This window comes from Notamacropus eugenii, chromosome 5 (assembly GCF_028372415.1).
Source record: "Notamacropus eugenii isolate mMacEug1 chromosome 5, mMacEug1.pri_v2, whole genome shotgun sequence".
Classification (NCBI taxonomy): Eukaryota; Metazoa; Chordata; class Mammalia; order Diprotodontia; family Macropodidae; genus Notamacropus; species Notamacropus eugenii.
In genome coordinates, this window is record NC_092876.1 from 28,132,194 (window position 1) to 28,153,391 (window position 21,198).

Genomic DNA, 21,198 nt, shown 5'->3' on the forward strand with positions numbered 1-21,198 from the left:
GAAGGAGGACATGGAGGTAATGGCAGAAGGGTTTGAGATTAGAAAGGGAGAAGTTTTCCTAGTTTTTCAGGGAAGAATCAGGTGAGGTCCTCCAGTAGAGAGTGAGGTGTGAGGAGAGAAGGCAGAGTGTGGGGGGAGCTTCTACGGTGAGTTGGATAGAGAAATGATTAGGAAGATTGGAGGAGGAGAAACATCTATCAGTGTCCCTAGCCAGGTGGGTTTCTCCTTAAAAGAAATGGAAACTATCCTTGGGACTTGATTGACTCAGGGAACTCAGAACTGGGCCAGTTCTGGCTGCTGAGTAAAGTGAGGAGGTTGAGCCCTTTCTTAATGACCATAGGTGGCCAACACACAGGGGCAGAGAAGATGCAGTTAGCTCAGAAAGCAAGATGTGGTCACTGAATGTCTTGTTGAACAGCCTTCTGCCATGGCAAAGCATCTCCCTTGGTCATCACTTTGAGAAGTCCCCCATCACATCCAAACAGTGCTCAAGCTTCTCTGGGGATCTAGAGACCTTTTGAAATACAGAGAACTTCTACTTTGACTTTGGAATTGTGAGTTATAACTAGCCCCCTCCTTCTTAGCCTTGCAGTGAGTGGTGGGTGCAGGACTCTGTGCATCTAGGGCTCGTACTATTTATGTGGAAAAGCTTCTTTGATGATTCCAGCATTTCGGTTTTCATCAGTTGTGTGACCTCAAATACATCCATTCCCCTCCAGGAAGTGACCTTGATAAGCAGCACAGAGGCCCCCAGGAGTGGTCATCATTTGCAAAATTCTGCCACCTTCATCTATGAAGTAGTCCAGTATACTGGCATGGAGCTCAGGAGGCCAGGGTACACATCCCCTCTGCCTCTTACTGGCTATGAGACATCAGGGGAAGTCCCTTCACCTCTCTGGGCCTCAGTTTCCTCATTTGTCAAAGGAAGCATTTGGCCTAGGTATCCTCTGTGATTCTGCAGTTCCCCTCTCTCCTGTCTGCAGACTTGTTCCCTCTTGGCTCATTTCTATGCCTCCTCCCCCACCTTGTCTTCTACTCACTCTTTCTTCTCATCCCATTCCCTCCCTTTCATGTCCTCTCTATCTCTCCTTTTATTGCTCTCTCCATTCCATCCCTTATCTTTACCACTCCGTCTCTTGCCCACTTTTGTCTATATTATTCTCTCGTTTTCTTTTCCTTTCTATGTCTATATGGCCTCACTGCCCTCCAGGATCCTGCCCTGCCCCTTTCATGTCTCTGTCTCTCTCCCTGCCCCCACCTTCCTCTTCCTTTCCAAGTTCTGTCCACAAAGAGGATCACAGTACGTTCATGTTAGAAGAGACCGTAGACATCATCTTACTCAATTACTTCATTTTTGTTGTTATTCAGTCATTTCAGAAGGTGAAATTGAAGCCCAGAAAAGAGGAGACTTGTCCAAGACCCAGAGCTATGCAGTGTAAGTACTGAGCCTCAGACACAGAGCTTGTGATCCCCAAGGCCTGCTCTTTCTCCTACCCCATCATCTCCCATTCCCTTCTTCCTCCATATTCTGGCCCCTCTAGAAGTTCCCAGGGTCCCCCAGTCAGACTCTGAGATGCCTAGAAGGCCCCCCTCCTTTGAGCAGCACATCCCTGCTGACCTGCTGCACTAGCTTGTTCCTCAGGCAGTAGATAAAAGGGTTCAACAGGGGGGCAACAATGGTGTTGAAGAAGGCCACCCCCTTGTTGAGGTCCAGCTGTCCTGTCTGGGTGGGATGGAGGTACATGATGATGCAGCTGCCATAGGTGATGGAGACCACCAGGATGTGGGAGGAGCAGGTAGAGAAGGCCTTGTGCCGGCCCTGGGCAGAGGGAAGCTGTAGGAGGGTCCAGATGATGCAGATGTAGGAGGCCACAGTCACAGTGAGGGCACCAGCCAGGGTGCACACAGCCACCAAGAAGGCAAGCAACTGCAGGCGCCTGGTGTTGGTGCACACCAGAGCCAACAGTGGGGTGCTATCACAGAAGAAGTGGTTGAGCACCTTTGGTCCACAGAGTGGCAGGAGGAGTAGCCAGATGCAAGGCCCAGAGAGGAAGAGGACACCTCCAGCCCAGCAGCCCAGCACCAACCCCAGGCAGGCCTGGCTGGTCATGAAGGCTGGATACCTCAAGGGATAGCAGATAGCCAGGTATCGGTCTACAGACATTACAGCCAACAGGAAGGACTCCACAGTGCCCAGGATCAAATAAAGGACCATCTGGGAGAAGCATCTGGGTGGGGATATGGTCTTATGACCTGTGAGGAGGTGGCTGAGAATCTGGGGAGTGATGACTGAGGTGAAGCCCATCTCCAGCAGGGAGAAATTCCTCAGGAAATAATACATAGGGGTTTGCAGGCGCCAATCCACCAGGGAGAGGACCACAATGAACAAGTTACCCAGCAGGGTCAACAGGTAAGTGGGCAAGAGGACAGTGAAAAGCAGGAGCTGCAGGCCCCGAAGATCTGTGATACCAAGCAGAATGAAGTCAGCGCCCTGGGAGTGGTTCCCCAGCTCACTCCACCCTCCTGGAGGCATCTGGTGGGGGTGGGGGGGGCCAGAAAGGAGGTCAGAGGCTCTCAAAACCCAGAGTCTTACATGTGGATGGCCTTTAGAGACCCAGAGAAGTCTCTCAACAAGCTTTTATTAAATGCTCTGTGCCAGGCACTCTTCTAAGTGCTAGAGAACAGGAAGGAATGGGCATTGCTGTCTTATCCTAATGGAGGTCACACCCTAGTTGTGAGACAACATGTTAATACATAGGCATGCACAAGATACATACGTATATGTGTATACTCTAGACATGCATCAACATGTGTTTGTAAGTATGCATTTATATGTTATACATGTATTAGATAATGGAAGGTACTTTCAGAGAGGGATGCTTTAGCAGGTGAGTAAGAGGGGGATGAAGTCCTCCTCAGAAGATGGATCTGAGCTAATCCTTGAAGGAAGCCAAGACTGATAGGCACAGGTGACTAGGGAGAGTGTTCCAGGGGCTTAGACAGTCCACATGTGTGATGCAGAGGTGGCGCATCATGAGTGAGGACCAGCAGAGTAGTACAGTAGAGTATGTGGAGTCAAGCTTATGCACACTGGGAGGGTCCCTGTGGGACATGTGCAGCTGCTCAGCCACATAGTCCAGAGTCCAGAATTATGGGAGGTGAGTGGGACCGAGCCCATAGCAGGGACTGAGATAGAGAGAAGCCAGGTGACATGATGTGTAGTGAGAAAAGATATCTGGAGTAATCCTCATGGGCTCCTGACCAGAAGATCAGGGAGTGTCACCTCCTGCCTTCCCTGGCTTCCTTCAATTCATTCTGTAAGAAACCTTTCCCACTTCTCTATAACCCTCTTGCCTTCCCTCTGAGATCATCTTTGATTTTTCCTGTAGGTAGCTTGACTCAGATCCCCAGCTCTGCCCTAGACTTTCTGAGTGACCATGGCTTTCTCTCTTCCTTTCCTGGGCTGTTCTCTGTCTCTGAATGTTCCTCACCTCTCACAATCCTGTCCCTGAACAAAGTCCCTGAAAATATTTCCCTAAGACTGTTCCTAGCCTCCTTTACAGACAGCAGCACTGAGAACTTGAGAGGATAAACTCTTCTTCGGGGAAGAAACCCATGGCTAAGCCCCACTGACTACACGCATAGCCCCCTCATCATAGCAGCCATCCTGGAAGGGAGGGCATTCAGGGATGACCTCAGCGGAGGAAGAAACTGCCAGTGTTGGTGGGGAGGCTGCAGCCTGCTCCTTCTGCCAGAGGATGAGGCCAGTGTCTGTAGCTAGCAGTCAGCCTATTGTCCCATTCTTGCCTTCTTAGGAGATATACTATACTAAATCAGTGTAATCTGGGTCCTGAGAGATCATACAGGCTGCTGCTGAAAAGGGCCTGAGTGGCATCCAGACCAACTGTGGCTGAGCATCCCAACCTTCTGACCAACCCTGAAGCCAGGCAGGCAGTGCTCCAAGCCCTGAGAGTTCTGGCTATGCGATGGTACCATACAGCAATCTTCAGTTGGCTACTGCAATAATATTATGATCCCCATTGTGCAGAATAGTGTCACATACTAAATGACCCATCTAGAACTATGCACCAAGTGAGTGTCAGACAGGACTCTCCAGCAATGCTCTTTATGGCCTCCCCCAGCTCTCCTGGGTCCCCATCCCTTGGAGGTCTTTGAGCAGAGCATTGACATAGGCTTTTGTGGGGGCTGCTTTGGCAGATCTCTGAAGAGGTCCCTTCGAACCTGGATGCTGTGTGATGATAGGCCTTAAGGCCAGAGGAGGCAGTGGACTGCCCCTGAGGCAGCCAGCCCCCAGAGCACCCTCTGTTACACCAAGCAGGTCTAAGAGTCATAGCAGTGTTACATTAGGAGGCTTTTGGAGAGTCTGTAATGCCAGTTTGTGGGGCAGCTCAGGGAAAGGAGGGGATCAAGGAACCTCTGGAGTTCCCTTCATAATGTGCAAATCTCTGATGTGTAGCTACTGTCAGCAGAGAGACCCCAAGGACCAGGGAGTTCTCTCCTGATCTCAAAGAACCTAAAACAGAATACAGAGGAAGGAAGGAAGGAAAGAAAGGAGTGATAACTATGTGTGAGGTACTTTACAAGTACTGTCTTATTTGATCCTCAACAACTCCAGGGAGTAGGTGTTATTATTTCACCCATTTTACACATGAGGAAACAGAGTCAGGCAGAGGTTAAGTGGCATGCCCAAGATCATACAGTCAGTAAGTATCTGAGGCCAAATGTGAACTCAGGTATCCCTGACTCCAGGCCCAGCACTGTTGCCTACTACAATGACTGGGTGCATCCATGTTGCCTCATCAGTCCAGATGTCTCCCATCCCAGCTGTTCTGAATCATCGAGGTGGCCTGGTGAGGAGCTTCAACCCCAGCTCTGACACATCCTCTGTGTGACCTTGGGGAGGTTCTTTCCCCTTTTTTGGCCTCAGTTTCCTCATCTGAAAAATGAACGAGTCAGATGCAATGATTGATAAGGAGGCTGAGCAGTCAAACCTCCAATGTCTAATCTTCATCATTGCAGTTGTCTTTCAAGCCCAGTTACTCCAGTGGAGCCCACAATGGGCTGATCCTCCATGTGGCTACCATTGCCAGGGGCAGATGGTCCAAACAGAACAGGGGTGATGTTGGGGCTCCTTTTCCACAAGGGCCCAGAATCTTTTTCCTGGTGTGAGATTTGGAAAAAGACATGGAGGGACAGAGAGGGAGAGAGAGAGGGAAATGTGCCCTAGGAAGACAGGAGTGGAGAGACCCAGAGAAGAGGGAGGACTTACTATTTCCTTGGTGAAAGGCTGTGGAGTCTGGGGCAGGATGGCTCTAACCCAGTGCTCCATTTAGAATTCCTGTCACTCCATTCTCACTTCTGAGGACCAGAGGGGACATTCTGTGTCTTCCCTCTGCCATCCCCAACCTCCCCTCTGAGCTCCTGCACCAAAATGTCACTTGTGACCAACTTAGCCAACAGGGACCTGGGAAACTTCCAAACTTTTAATGGCCCCCAAGAGTTTAATTAGATTGTTGCCTCTGAACTTTCTGTAAGGAGAACTTGCTTTGGCCCTGAGTGTGAGGGAGGTGGGGGGGAAAGGGGGAGAATATGTTATTTTGATCTCCTCAGTAGTACTCAGACATAGTCAGTGTGTCAATTCAACAACAGCTGTGACTTTCCTACTTTTCCGTTAAAATCTCATTGTTTCTGTTTCATTTATAATTTCCGTGTTCCCAATCACCTGAACTAAGGAGAGAGATGTTCCTTCAGACAGTCACTCTACATTTGAAACATCAGTCACTTGACTGTAGAAGAAATATAAACCTATTATATGCAATGCAAGGTTCCACATGGTTTTCCCTATTCTTTATAATGGTTGAGATTTTTGTCTTTTTAAAAAAAAAAATTACTTTTAGGCCTATACCTTAACCCTAAATGCCTGGTTGTGAGGTTTATGTCAGTTACCATTTTTTACTATCTTGACAGTTCCACTCAGTTACCATTCCTTAGTCACAATTCCACAACCACACAAATCTCCTCTTCCCCCTTTACCAACCTCCTGTGGTCAGTTCAAGCCATCCCCACATCCCTATCATCAATTTGCTTTACTCTCTAATTTTTTAAACTTTCCTTCTCTTGCCAACAACCTTCTTATCCTTCTTGAGTGTAACTCTTCAGGGATACTCCTTACTTCTTTAGGACTGTATTTAATCTTTTAAAATTTGTTTTAACTTCTTTCCTTAACCTTGGTCCTGCTCCTGTTCTCCTTGGTGGTCTGTAAACGGAGTCTAGAGGACCAGTTGTCAACCATATTTCCAATTTGAGACAACTTGAGACCTAGTCTAGACCTACTTATTTAGTTCATGCCCTCCTGGATGGGCCCTGTATCAGAGTCCAGACATTTCAGGTGATGTAATGAATGGACCAGGACTAAGCTTCCTCATGAGGAGGAGGATCCTGAATTATATTAGGAAGCAAGCCAGAAAGTTCTCCCATAGTGATTCCCAAAGACAAGAAGATGATGCATATGTCTTGTCTGTGTGACTTAAGACAAATAATTTCATCAACCTGGGACTTGTTTTTTTTCTGTGTAAAAAATGTTTGGGTTGGAATTGGTAGCTTCTAAGGTCCTTTTCTTATGCAAATCCATGTGGGGTTGCTTTGAGAGCCATCCTGCCTGGGCCCTAGACAGTCACAGATCCTAGATTTGGAGGATTGCCAGTCTAAACTACTCCTCTTTCAGAGAAGAGAAAGAAGACCCAGAGAGGTAAACTGCCTTGTGTAAGATCATAAGAGCCCAAGCTGAGCTTGTTCACCTGGGAACACTTAAAAGCAGTTTTGGAGCTCATGCAATCCCCTAATTTTCCGAGGAAGACTGAACTCCAGAAGGGACCAGGAACATTATCAATAGCATCCATGTCTTCTAACCTCAAGTTCTTAACTCATCATACTGTGTCACAATTCATAGCGATGAATCAAGCAGGACAAGCCAGAGCCTTATGGGTAAAAGAAGGGCACAGATTGTTAAGAGGGGGAAGGAGAAAGGAAGAAACATTTATTAAGTCCCTACTATGTGTCAGGTGCTATGCTAAACACTTCTTCCATATGTGACCTAATTTCATCCTTACAATCCTAGGGGAGGTGGGTGCTGTTATTCTCATTTTACAGTTGAGGAAACTGAAGCAGACAGGTAAAGGGACTGGTACATCAGAAGCATTATCTACACATATGTATGTTTGCTTTGTATAGATTTGCATGTGGTCTTTCCTATTAAATTGTAAGTTCCTTGAGGGCAGGAACTGTCTTTTGCCTCCTTTTGTACTTGCCAATACTTAGCAAGGTTCCTGGCATATAGTAGGCACTTAATAAATGCTTATTTACTGATTGATAAATGCTACCTTCATTATTATTTTCACTGCTACTACTGCTACTGCTACTACTACTACTGCTACTACTACTACTACTACTACTACTACTAATACTACTGCTACTGCCACTACTACCACTGTGAGTATTAGTACTAATACTCAAGGTCATATAGCTAGTAAGTGTCTAGGGTTGGAAGAACCTTAGCAGTAAGAAGTTGAGGGGGAAAGAGACCAAATTTGACTTCTACATTCATACCCAAATCTCTAACGTCATAAGAAAATGAAACTTTCACTTGACTCCACTACCATCTAAGATTTCAGTCTTTTCCCTTTAAAACTCACATTCCTATTAAAGACTTCTCTTTCCTCCCACTCCATGGAATAAGGCTTCCCTGCCCACCACTCAACTAAAAACACTTTTCTTTTTGGCTACCAAAATTTTTGTTTCGAAATTGAAAAGCATATCATCCATCATCCTGCTAGAATTTTCTGTAGCCTTGGATACTACTGACCACCCTCTCCCCCTGCATTGCTTCCTGCCTAGACTTTAACAGTACTGTCCTGCGGTGGTTCTTCTACCTCACTGGATATTCCTTCTCAAGTCTCCTTTGTTGGGTCATCATGTGAATCTTGCTTGCTAACTGTTCATGTGTCCCAAGGCTCTGTCCATGGCTCTCTTGTCTTCTCACTATTTTTACTTTTGGACCTTATTCTCTGCCCTAGAATCAGTTGTCACGTCTTTGCAGGTAACTGCTAATTCAGTATTCTACAGTATCCAGCCCCAGTCAGTTTCACATCAGCAGCACCAGTGGGACATATGAAACTGGTCTCATGGGCTTCTCCAACCCAACACATCCTGAACTTAGGATTTTGTCTCTATTAAAACCAAGTCTTCTCCTAACTTCTCTTTTCTGTAAGGACTCTCTTGAGAATTAATCAGCTGTTGTTGAATAAAGCAAGGAGATAGTAATGGGTAACATTCATATGAACTTGACTATGTGCCAGGCACTGTGCTAAGTGGTGGGGATACAGAAAGGAGCAAAAGACAGTTCTTGACTTCAAAGAGTGTCCTAATGGGGGAAACAACATGTGAACAAAGATATACAAAGCAAACTGTGTATGGGATAAATAAATAATTTTTAAAAATTTAAAATTTGACACTTTATTTTTCCCCAATGATATGTAAAAACAGTTTTAACATCCTTTTTTCAAATTTTGTCTTCCAAATTCCTTCCTTCCTCACCCCCTTATTGAGATGGCAAGTTATTTGACGTAGTTATACATGTGTCATCATGCAAAACACATTTGCATGTAAATAATGCTGTGAAAGAAAACAGACAAAAAAAACCCAAGAAAAATAAAGTAAAGAAAAAGTATCTTCAGTCTGCATTCAGACTCCACCGGTTCTCTCTGGAGATAGACAGCACCTTTCATCGTAAGTCCTGCAGAATGCTCTTGGATCATTGTATCGCTGAGAATAGTGAAGTTGTTTACAGCAGATGGTCATATGGTCATATTGACGTTACTGTGTACAGTGTTCTCCTGGTTCTTCTCGTTTCACTTTGCATCAGTTCATGTAAGTCTTTCCAACGTTTTCTGAGAGCATCTTGCTCATCATTTCTTACAGCACAGTAGTATTCCATCCTAATCATATGCAAAACTTTGTTCAGCCATTCCCCAGTTGATGAGTATCCCCTCAATTTCTAATTCTCTGCTACCAGAAAAGAGCTGCTACAAATATTTTTGTACATATGGGTCCTTTTCCTTTTTTTCTCTTTTAATACTTTTGGATGCAGAACTAGTAGTGGTATTGCTAGGTCAAAAGTTGTTGGTTTTGTAGCCCTTTGGGCACAGTTCCAAATTGCTCTAAAGAATGGTTGAATCAGTATACAACTTCACCAACAATGCATTAGTGTTTTAATTTTCCTGCGTCCCCTCCAACATTTATCATTTTCTTTTTCTGTCATATTAGCTAATCTGATAAGTGTGTAGTGGTAGCTCAGAGATGTTTTAATTTGCATTTATCTAATCAATAGTGTAAATCAGAAATTATTAAAAGAGGGAAGTTCAGAGATTTTAAGGAAGGTTTCCTGTAGAAGGTGGGATTTTAGTTGGAATACAAAGGAAGCCAGGGAGGTTGATAGTAGGAGGAGATGATGGAGAGTTTTTCACTGAGATGCCAGTGACAGGAAAGAGAGATGAGGTAGTTTTCATACCTCACAGTACTAACCTCCCAAGTACTTTTTTGCTCCCTCCCTGCCAACTCCTCCCCAGATTTTTAGCTCCCTTTTGTATGTAGTCTTCTCTCTTTAGAGCGTTAGCTCTTCAAAGAATAGGACTCCTTTTTGTTTCATTAAATATTTCCCAGTTGCATGTAAAACTGTTTTTAACCATCGTTTTTTTTTTAAATTTGAGTTCCAAATTCTCTTACTCATTCTTGCCTCCTCCCTTCTTGAGAATGCAAGCACTTTTTTATTATACGTATGAGGTTATGCAAAACATTTCCATATTATTTTGTTCAGTCATTCAGTCATGTCCAATGGGTCATGACCTCATGGATGTATAGTTTTAATACTGTCCAGCAAAAATGCTGAATCACCTTTTGTCAGAACTCTCCACTGTGGCCTGTTTGTCTTGGATAACTCCATCACATAGCTCATAGTTTCACTGAGCTCCTAAAACTTCTGTTATCACAAGGCAGAAATCCATGAGGGAAGTTCCATATTAACTGTTGTAAAAGATAACACAGAATGAAATACTAAAAATAAAGTTTCAAAAGAAGTATACCTTAGTCTGCATTCAGAGACCATCATTTCTATCCCTGGAGGCAGACGTGGCATTTTTTTGCTGTGGGTTCTCGTTATGAACAGAGCAGCCAAGTCTTTCACAGACAATCTTCGTTCCAGTTTTGCTGTTACTGTGAGCAAATTCTTGTAGTTCTGTTTACTTCATTTTGCGTCAGTTCACATAAATATTCCCATCCTGCTCATCATTTCTCATAGCACAGTAGTATTCCATCACAATCCTATATCACAGCTTGTTTAGTCTTTTCTCAGTGAGTGGTCATCTCCTTAATTTCCAATTTTTTGCCCCCCACAAAAGGAGCTGCTATATATTTGTACAGATAGATCCTTTTCCCCTTTGCTTTGGAGTACAGACTTAGTAGTGGTATTCCTGGGTCAAAAGAAATGCAGTTTTATTGCCCTTTGGGCTGTATTCTAGTTTACATTCCACCAACAGGGCACCAATATCCCTGCTTTTCCACATCCCCTCCAGCATTTGTCATTTTCTTTTTCTGTCATGTTAGCCAATCTGATAGTTGTGAGGTTGTATCTCAGAGTGGTTTTCATTTGCATTTCTCTTATCAGTGATTATTTAGAGCATTGTTTTTTCATGTGGCTATTGATAGCTTTGATTTCTTCTGAAAACTACCTGTTTTCTATCCTTTGACCATTTATCAACTGGGGAATGGCTTTTATTTTTACGGATTTGGCTCTGTTCCCTATGTATTTGAGAAACGAGGCCCTTATTAGAGAAACTTGCTACACATTTTCCCCATTTTCTTTCTAATGATTACTGCATTAGTTTTGTTTGCGTGAAAACTTTTTAATTTCCAATAATCACAATCATCTATTTTCTTTCCCATAATCCTCTATAGATCTTGTTTGATTACAGTATTTTTGTAGAGACTGTTTTTACTTGGTATCCCCAGGCCTCGGCTTTTAATAAATGATTATTGTCTCAGTTGGAGCTGTCCTAAAGTGCCTACAGAAGTCTTTAGAAAGAAGGGTTTGAACTGAACCAGAAGAGGACACCTGGAGGATGCTGCAGATGATATTATTCTCTGCACAGGAGTTGGGATGGGTGTTCCAGAGTTCCCATTTAGTTCTGGGAGGCTGTTGGCTGTGCACAGAGGACAGCTGTTTTCTCTATTAGAAAGCAGCCTCTGCTCTCCTCCAGTTCTCCTGTTTCACCTGGAGAGCTCATTGGTTTCCATGTTTTCAGTGATTCTCTCTGTTCAGGTGACTCCTCTTGGATGTATTTGTCTTCCAGGCTCTAGTCCCTCCTCACCTCCTGTCTGTCTGACATCTTCAGCTGGGTTAAAGGAGGCAAACAGACCGGGTGATAGGTAAATTCATATTGTTTATTCCCTTAAAACTAGTGAAGCTAGCGAACTTGTACATACAAGGACCCAAAACATAAGTTCTGACTGACTAATGAAAGAACGACCAGGCTTAAATATGTTTTAGAACAAATCCCAGCTCAGCATGTCTGTGCTGAAATTTATGATCTCCTATATGTTTAATCATATTATGAGAAAGGAATTTTCTTAATTGAATAGGTGGTAAATACAATAAGATAAAAGAGAGTTTATAAAGTGTCAGTTGAAATTACAACCCAGAATACCTGTGTTTTCTTTACCATTAACATGCTGTAACATAGTATATGTCCATAAAATATTAAGAAAAAGTCCCATTATTCAAGATAGTGTCTCAGGTTAATGGGCATAAACAGAAAAAATGCTCTTAAGTCATTCCTGTCTTTGTTGACATAGGAAGAGGTATTCTCTAAGATTACTTAAGAGAACAAAGAAGCTGTTGGTTCTAAGTTCTTCTTCTGGTTGATTAGTTCAGGCTCTGGCCCTTATTGAGATTATTAAATGATATTAAATGATTATTGACATCTATGAGCCATCTCTTTTGTTGTGTTTTGTTTTTGTAAATAGTATTTTATTTTTTCCATGTATGTAAATATAGTTTTCAGCATTCATTTTTTGTAAGATTTTGAGTTCCAAATTTTTCTCCCTCCTTCCTTCCCTTCCTCAGGACAGGAAGCAATCTGATATAGATTATACATGTGCCATCGTATTAAATATATTTCCACATTAGTCATGTTGTGAAAGAAGAAACAGAACAAAAGGGAAAAACTATGAAAAACAAAAACCAAAAAGAAAGTGAAGATAGTTTACTTTGATCTGCATTCAGAGTCCATAGTTCTTTCTTTGGTCATGGATAGCATTTTCCATCAAGAGTCTTTTGGAATTGTCTTGGATCATTGTGTTACCTAGAAGAGCTAAGTGGATCATAGTTGATCCATAGTTGATCCAACTATGTTGCTGTTACTGTGTGAACCAGGTCTTTGAAAGAAACTTCACTCAGTGCTTGAGAACCTGAGGAGCTTGGACTGTGAACTAGACAAGTTTAAAATTTAGAATCATACGGTTACTCAGACTTCCCAGGCTTGTAAGACTAAAGGCCCAAGAGGATTTCTGAGATTCATTTGTCTAAGAAACCCAGTTAAGAAAACCAAGATCCCAGACATTGAGGGTGAGTAACCTTAGGGGACACTTTTGTCTTATTATCAACCCTGCATTGAGTTCTAGTTTGAGTCAGGGCTAGGAATCAACTGAAGTCAGAAGCCTGGTTAAGCTGTTATCTGTAGCACTGAGCTTTGCACACAGTAGGTGCTTCAATTCAATACTTAGTCTTGCTTGTGAAATTGAAAGGATTTGGAAACCATAAGGCTTGGAGCATAGATTGAATTAAAGAGGTAGGAGCCAGAGCCCCATCAAACTGGGGGACATGAACTCAGCTATTCTCCCTGGAAATTGGTCTCTGAGACTTCTCTTAAGGGCCCTCTCCCCTCTTCCTTTTCACAGGCCCTTTTATAGACCAGCTGCTTTTAGGTTTCCATGTCTTTTCCAGATTCATCCTCTAGAGATAATCCCTGGTACTGGAGAGTTGGAGAAGCCTTTGAAGGGAGGAGTTGGACACAAGAGAAGGTACCAAAGGTTTCATTTTATAACCTCCAACACCAAAATGAGAAAGTCATTATGTATCTTTCAGAACCGTCTATCTAGACATGATTCTGTTCCTTTCTGTACCAAAGAAGCATCAGTGTCTCTGCTGCGTTTCCCTTGGGACTTCCTTCTGTACCTAAAACAATGCATTGGTTTCTTTGACTGTATTTCTACCTGGATTTCCTTCTGTTGCATTCTGTAGGGGGAAAAATCTTGAATTTCTTTATGTTAGAAGTGAGCCTGTCTAACAAGCCCTCAACAGTGAGAAACATGCTCACCTTAAGCAAAGAATAATACCTGTTGTGAAATCAGGAAAGCTTTTATTAATCTTTATGCCCATTCTCCCTGAATGACTGGGACTTCTACAACACATTCAGAAAGGTGGGGCTTCTTATACTGTTTTCCGAACTTTGAATCTCCCATGACACCACAGTCCCTGGCCATGTAACTTCATGTTCTCCTCTCTGATAGGCCCTTCCCTACACAGCTCCTTGAGCCTGCGCATTAGTTTCTGACCTCTAACCTGTCCATGCTAGGTCGCAACCCTTATCACCTAGAACTGTGGAAAACAGAATTTCCTTGTTTCCCACACTTTGGCTGTGTTTCTGCCTAGAAATTCTAAAGGTCTCTTCTGCGTTAAAAGAATCCTTCAGTAGCTACAGCTCTGTTTTTCTGTCTGCTAAAAATGCCTCAGTTTATCTGACTGGGTTTCTCCCTGGACTTCCTTCTTTTCTTTACCTAAAAAATGCTTCAATCCTAGGACTGTCTGTTTGGACTTCATTCTGTTCCTGTGTATCTAAAAATCATGCTTTAATTTCTGTGGCTGTGTTTCTATCTCAACATCCTTCAGTTCCTCTCTGTCTCTCTCCATATATGTATGTGTATATATATGTATATACATGTGTGTGTATGTGTTCATAAAATTGCCTCAGTTCCATGGCTGTACTTCTGTACTTTAAAAAAATGCCTCTATTTTTATGGCTTTGGTTCTCTGCACTTATTTCTCTTCCCTTCTGTATTAAAAGAATGCCAGTTTCTGCTTCATTGTTTCTGTTTGGACTTTTGTTTCTATAACTAAAACATACCTCAGTTTTGATGACTGTGTATCTATCTGTACATCCTTTTGTTTCCTTCTGTACCTAAAACAATGCTTAATTATCTGTGGCTGTGTTTGTCTCTATACTTCCTTCTGCTTATTCTTGCATCTAAAAAAATGCTTCAGGGTGTTCTACATCTCTCTTTGTGGACTTCTTTCCTTTTGTATTTAAAAAAATGTTTCAATCCCCCCTTTTTTTGTTTGTTTGTATGTGTGTTCTGTGACTTCTGATAGTGATTTGGATAAAGGCATACATGGTATGCTAAATGAACTTGCAATTGACACAAAGTTGGGAGTATGGCTAACATGGGATGGCATTCAGTTCCCAAAGGATTAGCACATACTAGAGAATTGGGTGGAATTCCGCAGGAGATAAAACAGCAAGCATTCCTTCAGGCTTCTAGGAAACATCAGTGTGACATAAGAGGCAGAAAAGTTGACCACCTCAGAGAAAGTCCCAACTCTTAGGCACAGGGAAGAGATCAAGCCCACCATGGCCTCTGCCCTCAATGGAGCTTATTTGGGGACTGTGTGCAATTCTGGGCTCTGTGCCTGGAAGGACAGTGATAAGTTGCAGTGCCTAGAAGAGGCAGCCAGGATGCTGAGCAGCCTTGAGTCCTCCTGGGGGCATTCGAGGACTCAAGGTTAGGGGGAAATAAAAGTTACCTTCGCCATGGGAAAGGCTGTCATGTGGAAGGTTTCTCTTTGTTGACTTTGGTTGTAGGAGACAGAGCCGAGGGCAATGCTTGGAACTTGCAAAGGGACATATAGAGGGTTGTTTCAAGAAAACCTTCCTAAAGTTGATCCTGGTCTAGAAAGGGAAGGGGCTCCTCCTGAGAAGATTCATTCAGAGGCCAGATGGTGACTTCTTGGACATGTGATAATGGAAAGTCATATCTGTTAACTTTGTCACACAAGGCTGAGACTCCTCCCACATCTCCATTTTTGTGATGCTCTGGTCTTTCCTCCCTCTCCAAAATAAGCAACAGTCTTATTGACCATAGTAATGACATTTTCTTAGTCCTCATTCTTGACCTCTCCAGGATATTTGTGGTGATGGACTTTACCGTCAGGGCACATGTGCTCTGGGTTTCTGTGACACTGTTCTCTTTTGATTTCCCTCTGATCTGGCTCACCATCCTTCCAGTGTAGCAGCCAGGTGACCTGGCTCTAGAGTCCATAAGACCTCAGTTCAAATCCAGTCTTAGACACTCATCAGTTGTGTGATCTTGTGCTAGTTGCTTAACCTCTGCCTCAGGTTCTTCAGCTGTAAATGGAGAACATAGTAGCACCTTCCTACCTGAGTTGTTGTGAGGATCAAATGAGATAATGTCAATAAAGGCTTACTTAGCACAGTGCCTGACACATCGTAGGTACTTAATAAATGCTTGTTCCATTCTTCCTTTCCCTGCCCCCCCTTTTTTTACTGAACTGTCATCCATGTCATGACCACTTACTGGGGGTGTCTCTCAGGGTTCTGTCCTAGGTTTTCCTCTTTTCTCTCCACACTGCCTCCATGTACATAATCTGATCACTGAAAAAATCTCTTGGCCTTTTGCTGATCCAGTATCCTGCTCTGTCACTGAGCACTCAACTTACTGGAATGTCTATTCAGTAAGAGCTAATGCCAAAAGATACAGTTTGGATAGAGTGATTGTGATAAATATCTTGTACTTTATTTCTCTTGGGTTCCTACCTCTATATTTCTGTCTCTTTGGCACCCTATGGTCCAGAAATGGATTGTGGGTGAATGTATGGAAAATAACTGTAGGTTGGAGAAGAAAACAAGTTCAGATAGGTGTTTCATGGAAAATGGGATAGGTAAAAATGACCATCCTACCCTGGAGGAGTCTTAGGGCATCTTAGGGAGAATGTCCTTTGTATACAGAAAATGCCAAATAAATGTTATCTATTGTCTACTCACCTTGTGACCCTGGGCAAAATCCTGAAGCTCTGAACCTTGCAGATTCGAGATGTCTTTCTTGATCCTAGGGTTGTTACCATGGTCAAATGAAGGAAGATGCTTGGCAAAACATAAAGCCCCATAAACTTTTCAGATATTAGTGAGAAAAGGAGGTGGGGGAAAGTGCTCTCTATTTCAAGCACAAATCAGCCATGACAAAAATAATTTTTAAATCTAGTACCATTCTACCTCCAAGTAACTTGTGTTGACCTGAAAACTTGGTTAAGAAAGCAACAGGCTAAATGCATACATTTTATGATTTAATTAATTAATTGATCAATTCCCTATTAAAGACAACGGTAACATAATGCTTTATGGAGCCAGAAATGTTCTGGCTACCCAGTGCAGAAATCTTCTGGCTTCTATACATTTTGCCGTGAGAAAGGAACTCTCCTAGTTGAACAAATCATAAATTTAGTAAGACAAGACAATTAACAAAGTAATGTTGGTCAGGCCTTGGGATTCCAGCCGGGTAAACATATGTCTCAGTGATAAAGAAGGAAACCCCACCACTAGTAAGTGGCAGGCTTTCTGCCCTAAAAAGATAACTGACATAGGAAAGGGTAAACAAAGTTCAATAGAAATTACGACCTAGGTTAAAGGTCTCCTAAGGAGTGTAGAGTCAGCCTTGGCTGGCTTTTGCTGACATAGGAAGAGGCATTCTCTGAGTTTACTTCAGAGAGAACAAAAAGATTATTCCAAAATTTTATATTAAACATTATCATTCCCTCCTTTTTGTCAAAGGCAAGCTGAAGGCTTCGCCTGTAGACCAACAAAGATATGATAAAAACCTCTAAATAACCAGCAGTGTGAGAGTTTACTCTTCATGCAAGTCTGGTCCAGGCTCTTGGGAAAGTTGTCTATGTCTGATGGCATCTTCTTCAGGCCTCTTCAAAACTGGAGGGCATGATCCACTCAGGAGCAGGAGTAATGGAGGTGACAGATGGATCCAAGAGTCTATACAGAAAACTTGACAGGGTCTCCCAGAAAACATGGTTTGATAATTGAAATGAAACAATACAACATAGTTAACATGGCTAAACACACTTAGCAATAGTTCAGTTTCCCAGCCATGCAGGGCTAGGTTCAAACAACACAATGAAGTTTTTTTACAATTCACAAATTGCATTTTTACATTGTCAGGTACAGATTAAAACTTAGATGGCTCACAATAGACTAGTTTTGAAAGGGAGATTTACATGTCACCAACATAAACAAGAAAATTAAACATGAACCATACAAATCAATGCAATTATTATTTCAATGTTAATTAACATTAAGTTCCTTGTATCCCAGTAATCCATTCTTAATTTTCATTTAACTTTGAATCCCAGATTTCTCATTTAGTTATCTGATACCTAGATATCCTTTCTTTGACAATAGGTTTTATTCTTGGGATAGTTCAAAAAAGAGAATTCTGCCTTTCTGGTTCAAATCTAGAAGTTCCCAGATACTTCTGACAATATAAATTAGTACAATTACTTAAAATTTGTTCTCCATTGTTTTTTTTTTTGAAATTTCAGAAAATTTCGGTTCACATTATTTGCTGTTTCTGTCTTTTCCTAAATCTTGTACCTAGAATAAGAATCTTTTAAAATGTGAGGGTTCAACTATAAAATGAACTCATCTGACTTTAACTTATTGGACAGATATTTTAACGGAGAAGAAATAATTTCACTTACTTTTACTACTATCCTATACAAATTTTATGCAAAAATCCAAATTTGAGATCTTATTATCAAAAGCATGACAAATTTTAGAAGTCAATCATATCCATTTGCATATGATTCTTAGAGGAATCAGACTGATCCTGTTGTTTTTCCTCAAAATTTGCTACTCTAATTAGACATCTATCACATTACATCTTTGTCTTATTACCTGATCTAATCATTTCCTCAATGTTATCTCTATATTATATTTATTTATTTGGCCAGGAATATAGGTTAAAGTTGTAAGCTATTCATTTCTGCACCCCATTATAATAACTCAGAGATGTTCCAAATTCCATTTATTATTTGATAGAATTAGTATTGTACTTACAGAACTTCTTAATTACAAAGATTTGCTATAAAAGAAAAAGAGGGACAATGTTAACAGAAGGAAAGAATCTCCTTAGTTCTGCTTGATTCCAGGAGTAAGCCATTATCTGACATGTAATCATGAGGTTACCAGGTGCTGAAAGCAGGGCTTAGAGGTAATCAGGTGGGGAATTTCCTTTTTCAGAAAGGAAACAGCACATTTGGAAATAGAGTTAGGAAGATCCTACCAAGGCTGTGTCCAAGGTCATCTTCAAAACCCTTCCAAGCATCCACCGTTAGCCTGCAGCACATGTCAATTGGCCTTATGATAACTTAGACAAGTATTCCTGTAATCAGAGCTTCAAACAATAGTAAATTGCAGTCCCAGTCTTATATAGCAAATAAATATTGGCTGGTATCCCTCAGATAAAATACTTCCTCACACTTTAAACCATCTGAAATTGGCACAAAAGTATCCAGAACAACTATCTAGGAGCAAGAGGGGTTTAGAAAACCCATATTTATTCCCAAATCTTATCTACCTTTCATAGTTTCAAACAGAACTTAATTTATCTTTCCAAATCTCTCAATCCTATTCTTCCACTTGCTTTTACATTTTAACCATAAGACAAGATAGCTCATAAGTTATTACTTTTTGCTAGCATAACTGTACTGCATTCTCATTCCAGCTTAAACAAAGCAAAGAGGTTAATGACTAAGTTTATAGTTTGATGGAATTACGTCTTTGTTTCACAAGTTGTTATTCTTCCCTAATTATACTCACTCTGGAAGAATGAGATACTTCAGGAATTAAATCTTTTACATAATAAATTCAAATGCAAACTTTAACTCTAACTTAGGCCATAGAATGACTACATATTCAGATCAAAACAGCTTAATTTAACATATTATATTGAAGCTTTAGTAGGCCTTCTAAGAATCACACATAATTTTTCAAAACATTTCTTCTAAAAGTATTTCCCTTCTTTAAAAACAATTTAAAATTTACTCTAATGTTCGCTAAACTCTTATGAAGAAAACTAGTTGGAAACTTTTAAAATGCTTGATATCTCTTTTTTTTTTTCTTAAGCAAAAATAAACCTTTAAAACTGGAATTCATTAAAGCTGAGTTGTTACAAAAATGTTCTTAAGTAATATGAATTTCCAAAGTATTACAATAAACTGAATTCTTAATTATTGCAGTATTCTTAGATATAAGAGACTGACTCACAGAAAAACACTGTTGCTTTTAAATAGTTTACATAAACTTCTGCATATGTTCTATTTTCAGATAAAAATAATATTAGATTTCCCAGCAAAATTACACAAAAGTCTCACATGTTTTGCTGGTCACTTGTTATTGACCACAGAAATTTGCTATAGAAGGAAAAAGCAGGGACATATGACATACCAAATATGACAGGATAAAACATCCTTTACTCTGTTTGAATTCAGATAGGAGTGAAATTCTCCAATCATGCACTATCTGTTTCATAGCCAGGCTCAGGAATAGACAGGTGAGAAACATTCCTTTTTAAAGGAACACAATAGGGAAACTGAGCCAGGGGGATCCCATCCTAGATTGAGTCTAGAATTGTCCCCTCAGTGTTTAGTCAGGTGAGAAATATTCCTTTGTGGCATGTGTCTCAGGTACTGATTTAATGCAGACAACTGTACCCAAATTCAAACTCAAAACAAAAATAATTATGGTCCCAAATGCCTTTACCTTAAACAGCAAGTTTCACTAATCCCAGCTTAGAGTCAGATAACAGTTATTTCCACTCTCTTGGAGTTACAATAAACAATAAAGATTTACCAGGACACACACATATAAGGGATTCTATTTAACATCTTTCCTTCTCAAATTTAAAACTTGTCCTGATGTAAAAACCAATTATTAAAAATTCTCTCTATTACAACTTCTGTGCAAGTAATATTCATTGTTTAGAATTTGCATTAACCAACCAAATTCCTTTACTAGGACTGATGATCTTACCCACAGGAATGGGAGGACTGTTCTGAATGGATAGAAGGAATTTAAATAAAGTTCACTCCATTGTGAGACTGTTCTGAATGGGCAGAGGGAATCTAAATAAAATTTTCACTCCATTCCCTCCTTTCCATACACAGGAATCACTTAACAATTTTAGGTTTCAGCATTCAAACAGTAATCCCAAATAACTTAGTTAACAATCCTACAACTTCATAGAAGATAGCCAAATTCTTTAGCTTTAACTTTTTTTTTTTTTAACAGACAAGGGTGAAAATACCTGGTTTTCTAAATGACATTTACAAAACATTAAAAGACAAGGTTAGCAGGACTGATAAAGTAACACAACTGGTGTTACACAATTTTCCCAACATCTTTTAGTTTCAACAAAATTCAAATTAAAAATTGCTTTGTCTAACGCTATTTCTAGATTACAGTGGTCACTCAGTTTTCACAATCTAAGAGAAATTCAGAAATACAATCCTAGAAATACAGTTTTAACACAATAATAACTGCAGATGGTATAATTTGCATTTCCAGAAATTATTGATCTTATTACTTTTAGCAATTAAAACCACTTCAAAGGTAACAATTACATTAGAGAGATAATAATGTTGTATGTAACATATACCAGTCATTACGTTAAGCATTTTACAATCATTTTATCATTTTGATCCCATAACAACAAGCCCAATTATTTTTACAAATCAAAAGAATGGGTCAAACAGAGATAAAATACTTTTTTACAACTAGAACAAAGAAGTGAAGCTTACCAAGAGCAGAGAAACTGATGTCCCAGTGGTGATTTTCGCAGGCAGAGTGTAGAGAATGCTCTCTACGGGCCTGATTCATCCATCTCCCCCAACCCCCCACAGCGGCAGAATTTACTGAGCCCCTAAGGCGATATGCAGGTGCTGGGACAGGGTGGGCAGAATGTCTAGGACCTAGAAAGGTGGGCTAC

At 41.0% G+C, this 21,198-nt stretch overlaps 2 protein-coding genes across 2 annotated transcripts in view; one reads left to right on the forward strand and one right to left on the reverse strand.

Annotated features, from left to right (window-relative positions):
- Positions 1-21,198, forward strand: part of LOC140503787 (uncharacterized) — a 65,704-nt gene that overhangs the window by 15,776 nt on the left and 28,730 nt on the right. The window contains 1 exon segment of the mRNA XM_072608063.1: positions 1,369-1,435. Within this exon segment, the coding sequence (XP_072464164.1) occupies positions 1,369-1,435 (67 nt within the window).
- Positions 1,553-2,679, reverse strand: LOC140503786 (olfactory receptor 6E1-like). Its single transcript, XM_072608062.1, has one exon. The coding sequence runs from the start codon at positions 2,531-2,533 to the stop codon at positions 1,562-1,564; it is 972 nt and encodes a 323-aa protein (XP_072464163.1). The 5' UTR covers positions 2,534-2,679; the 3' UTR covers positions 1,553-1,561.

Bases quoted from the DNA above. Each gene is read 5' to 3' on its own strand.
- LOC140503786 (XM_072608062.1), bottom strand. From the start codon at position 2,533: ATGCCTCCAGGAGGGTGGAGTGAGCTGGGGAACCACTCCCAGGGCGCT.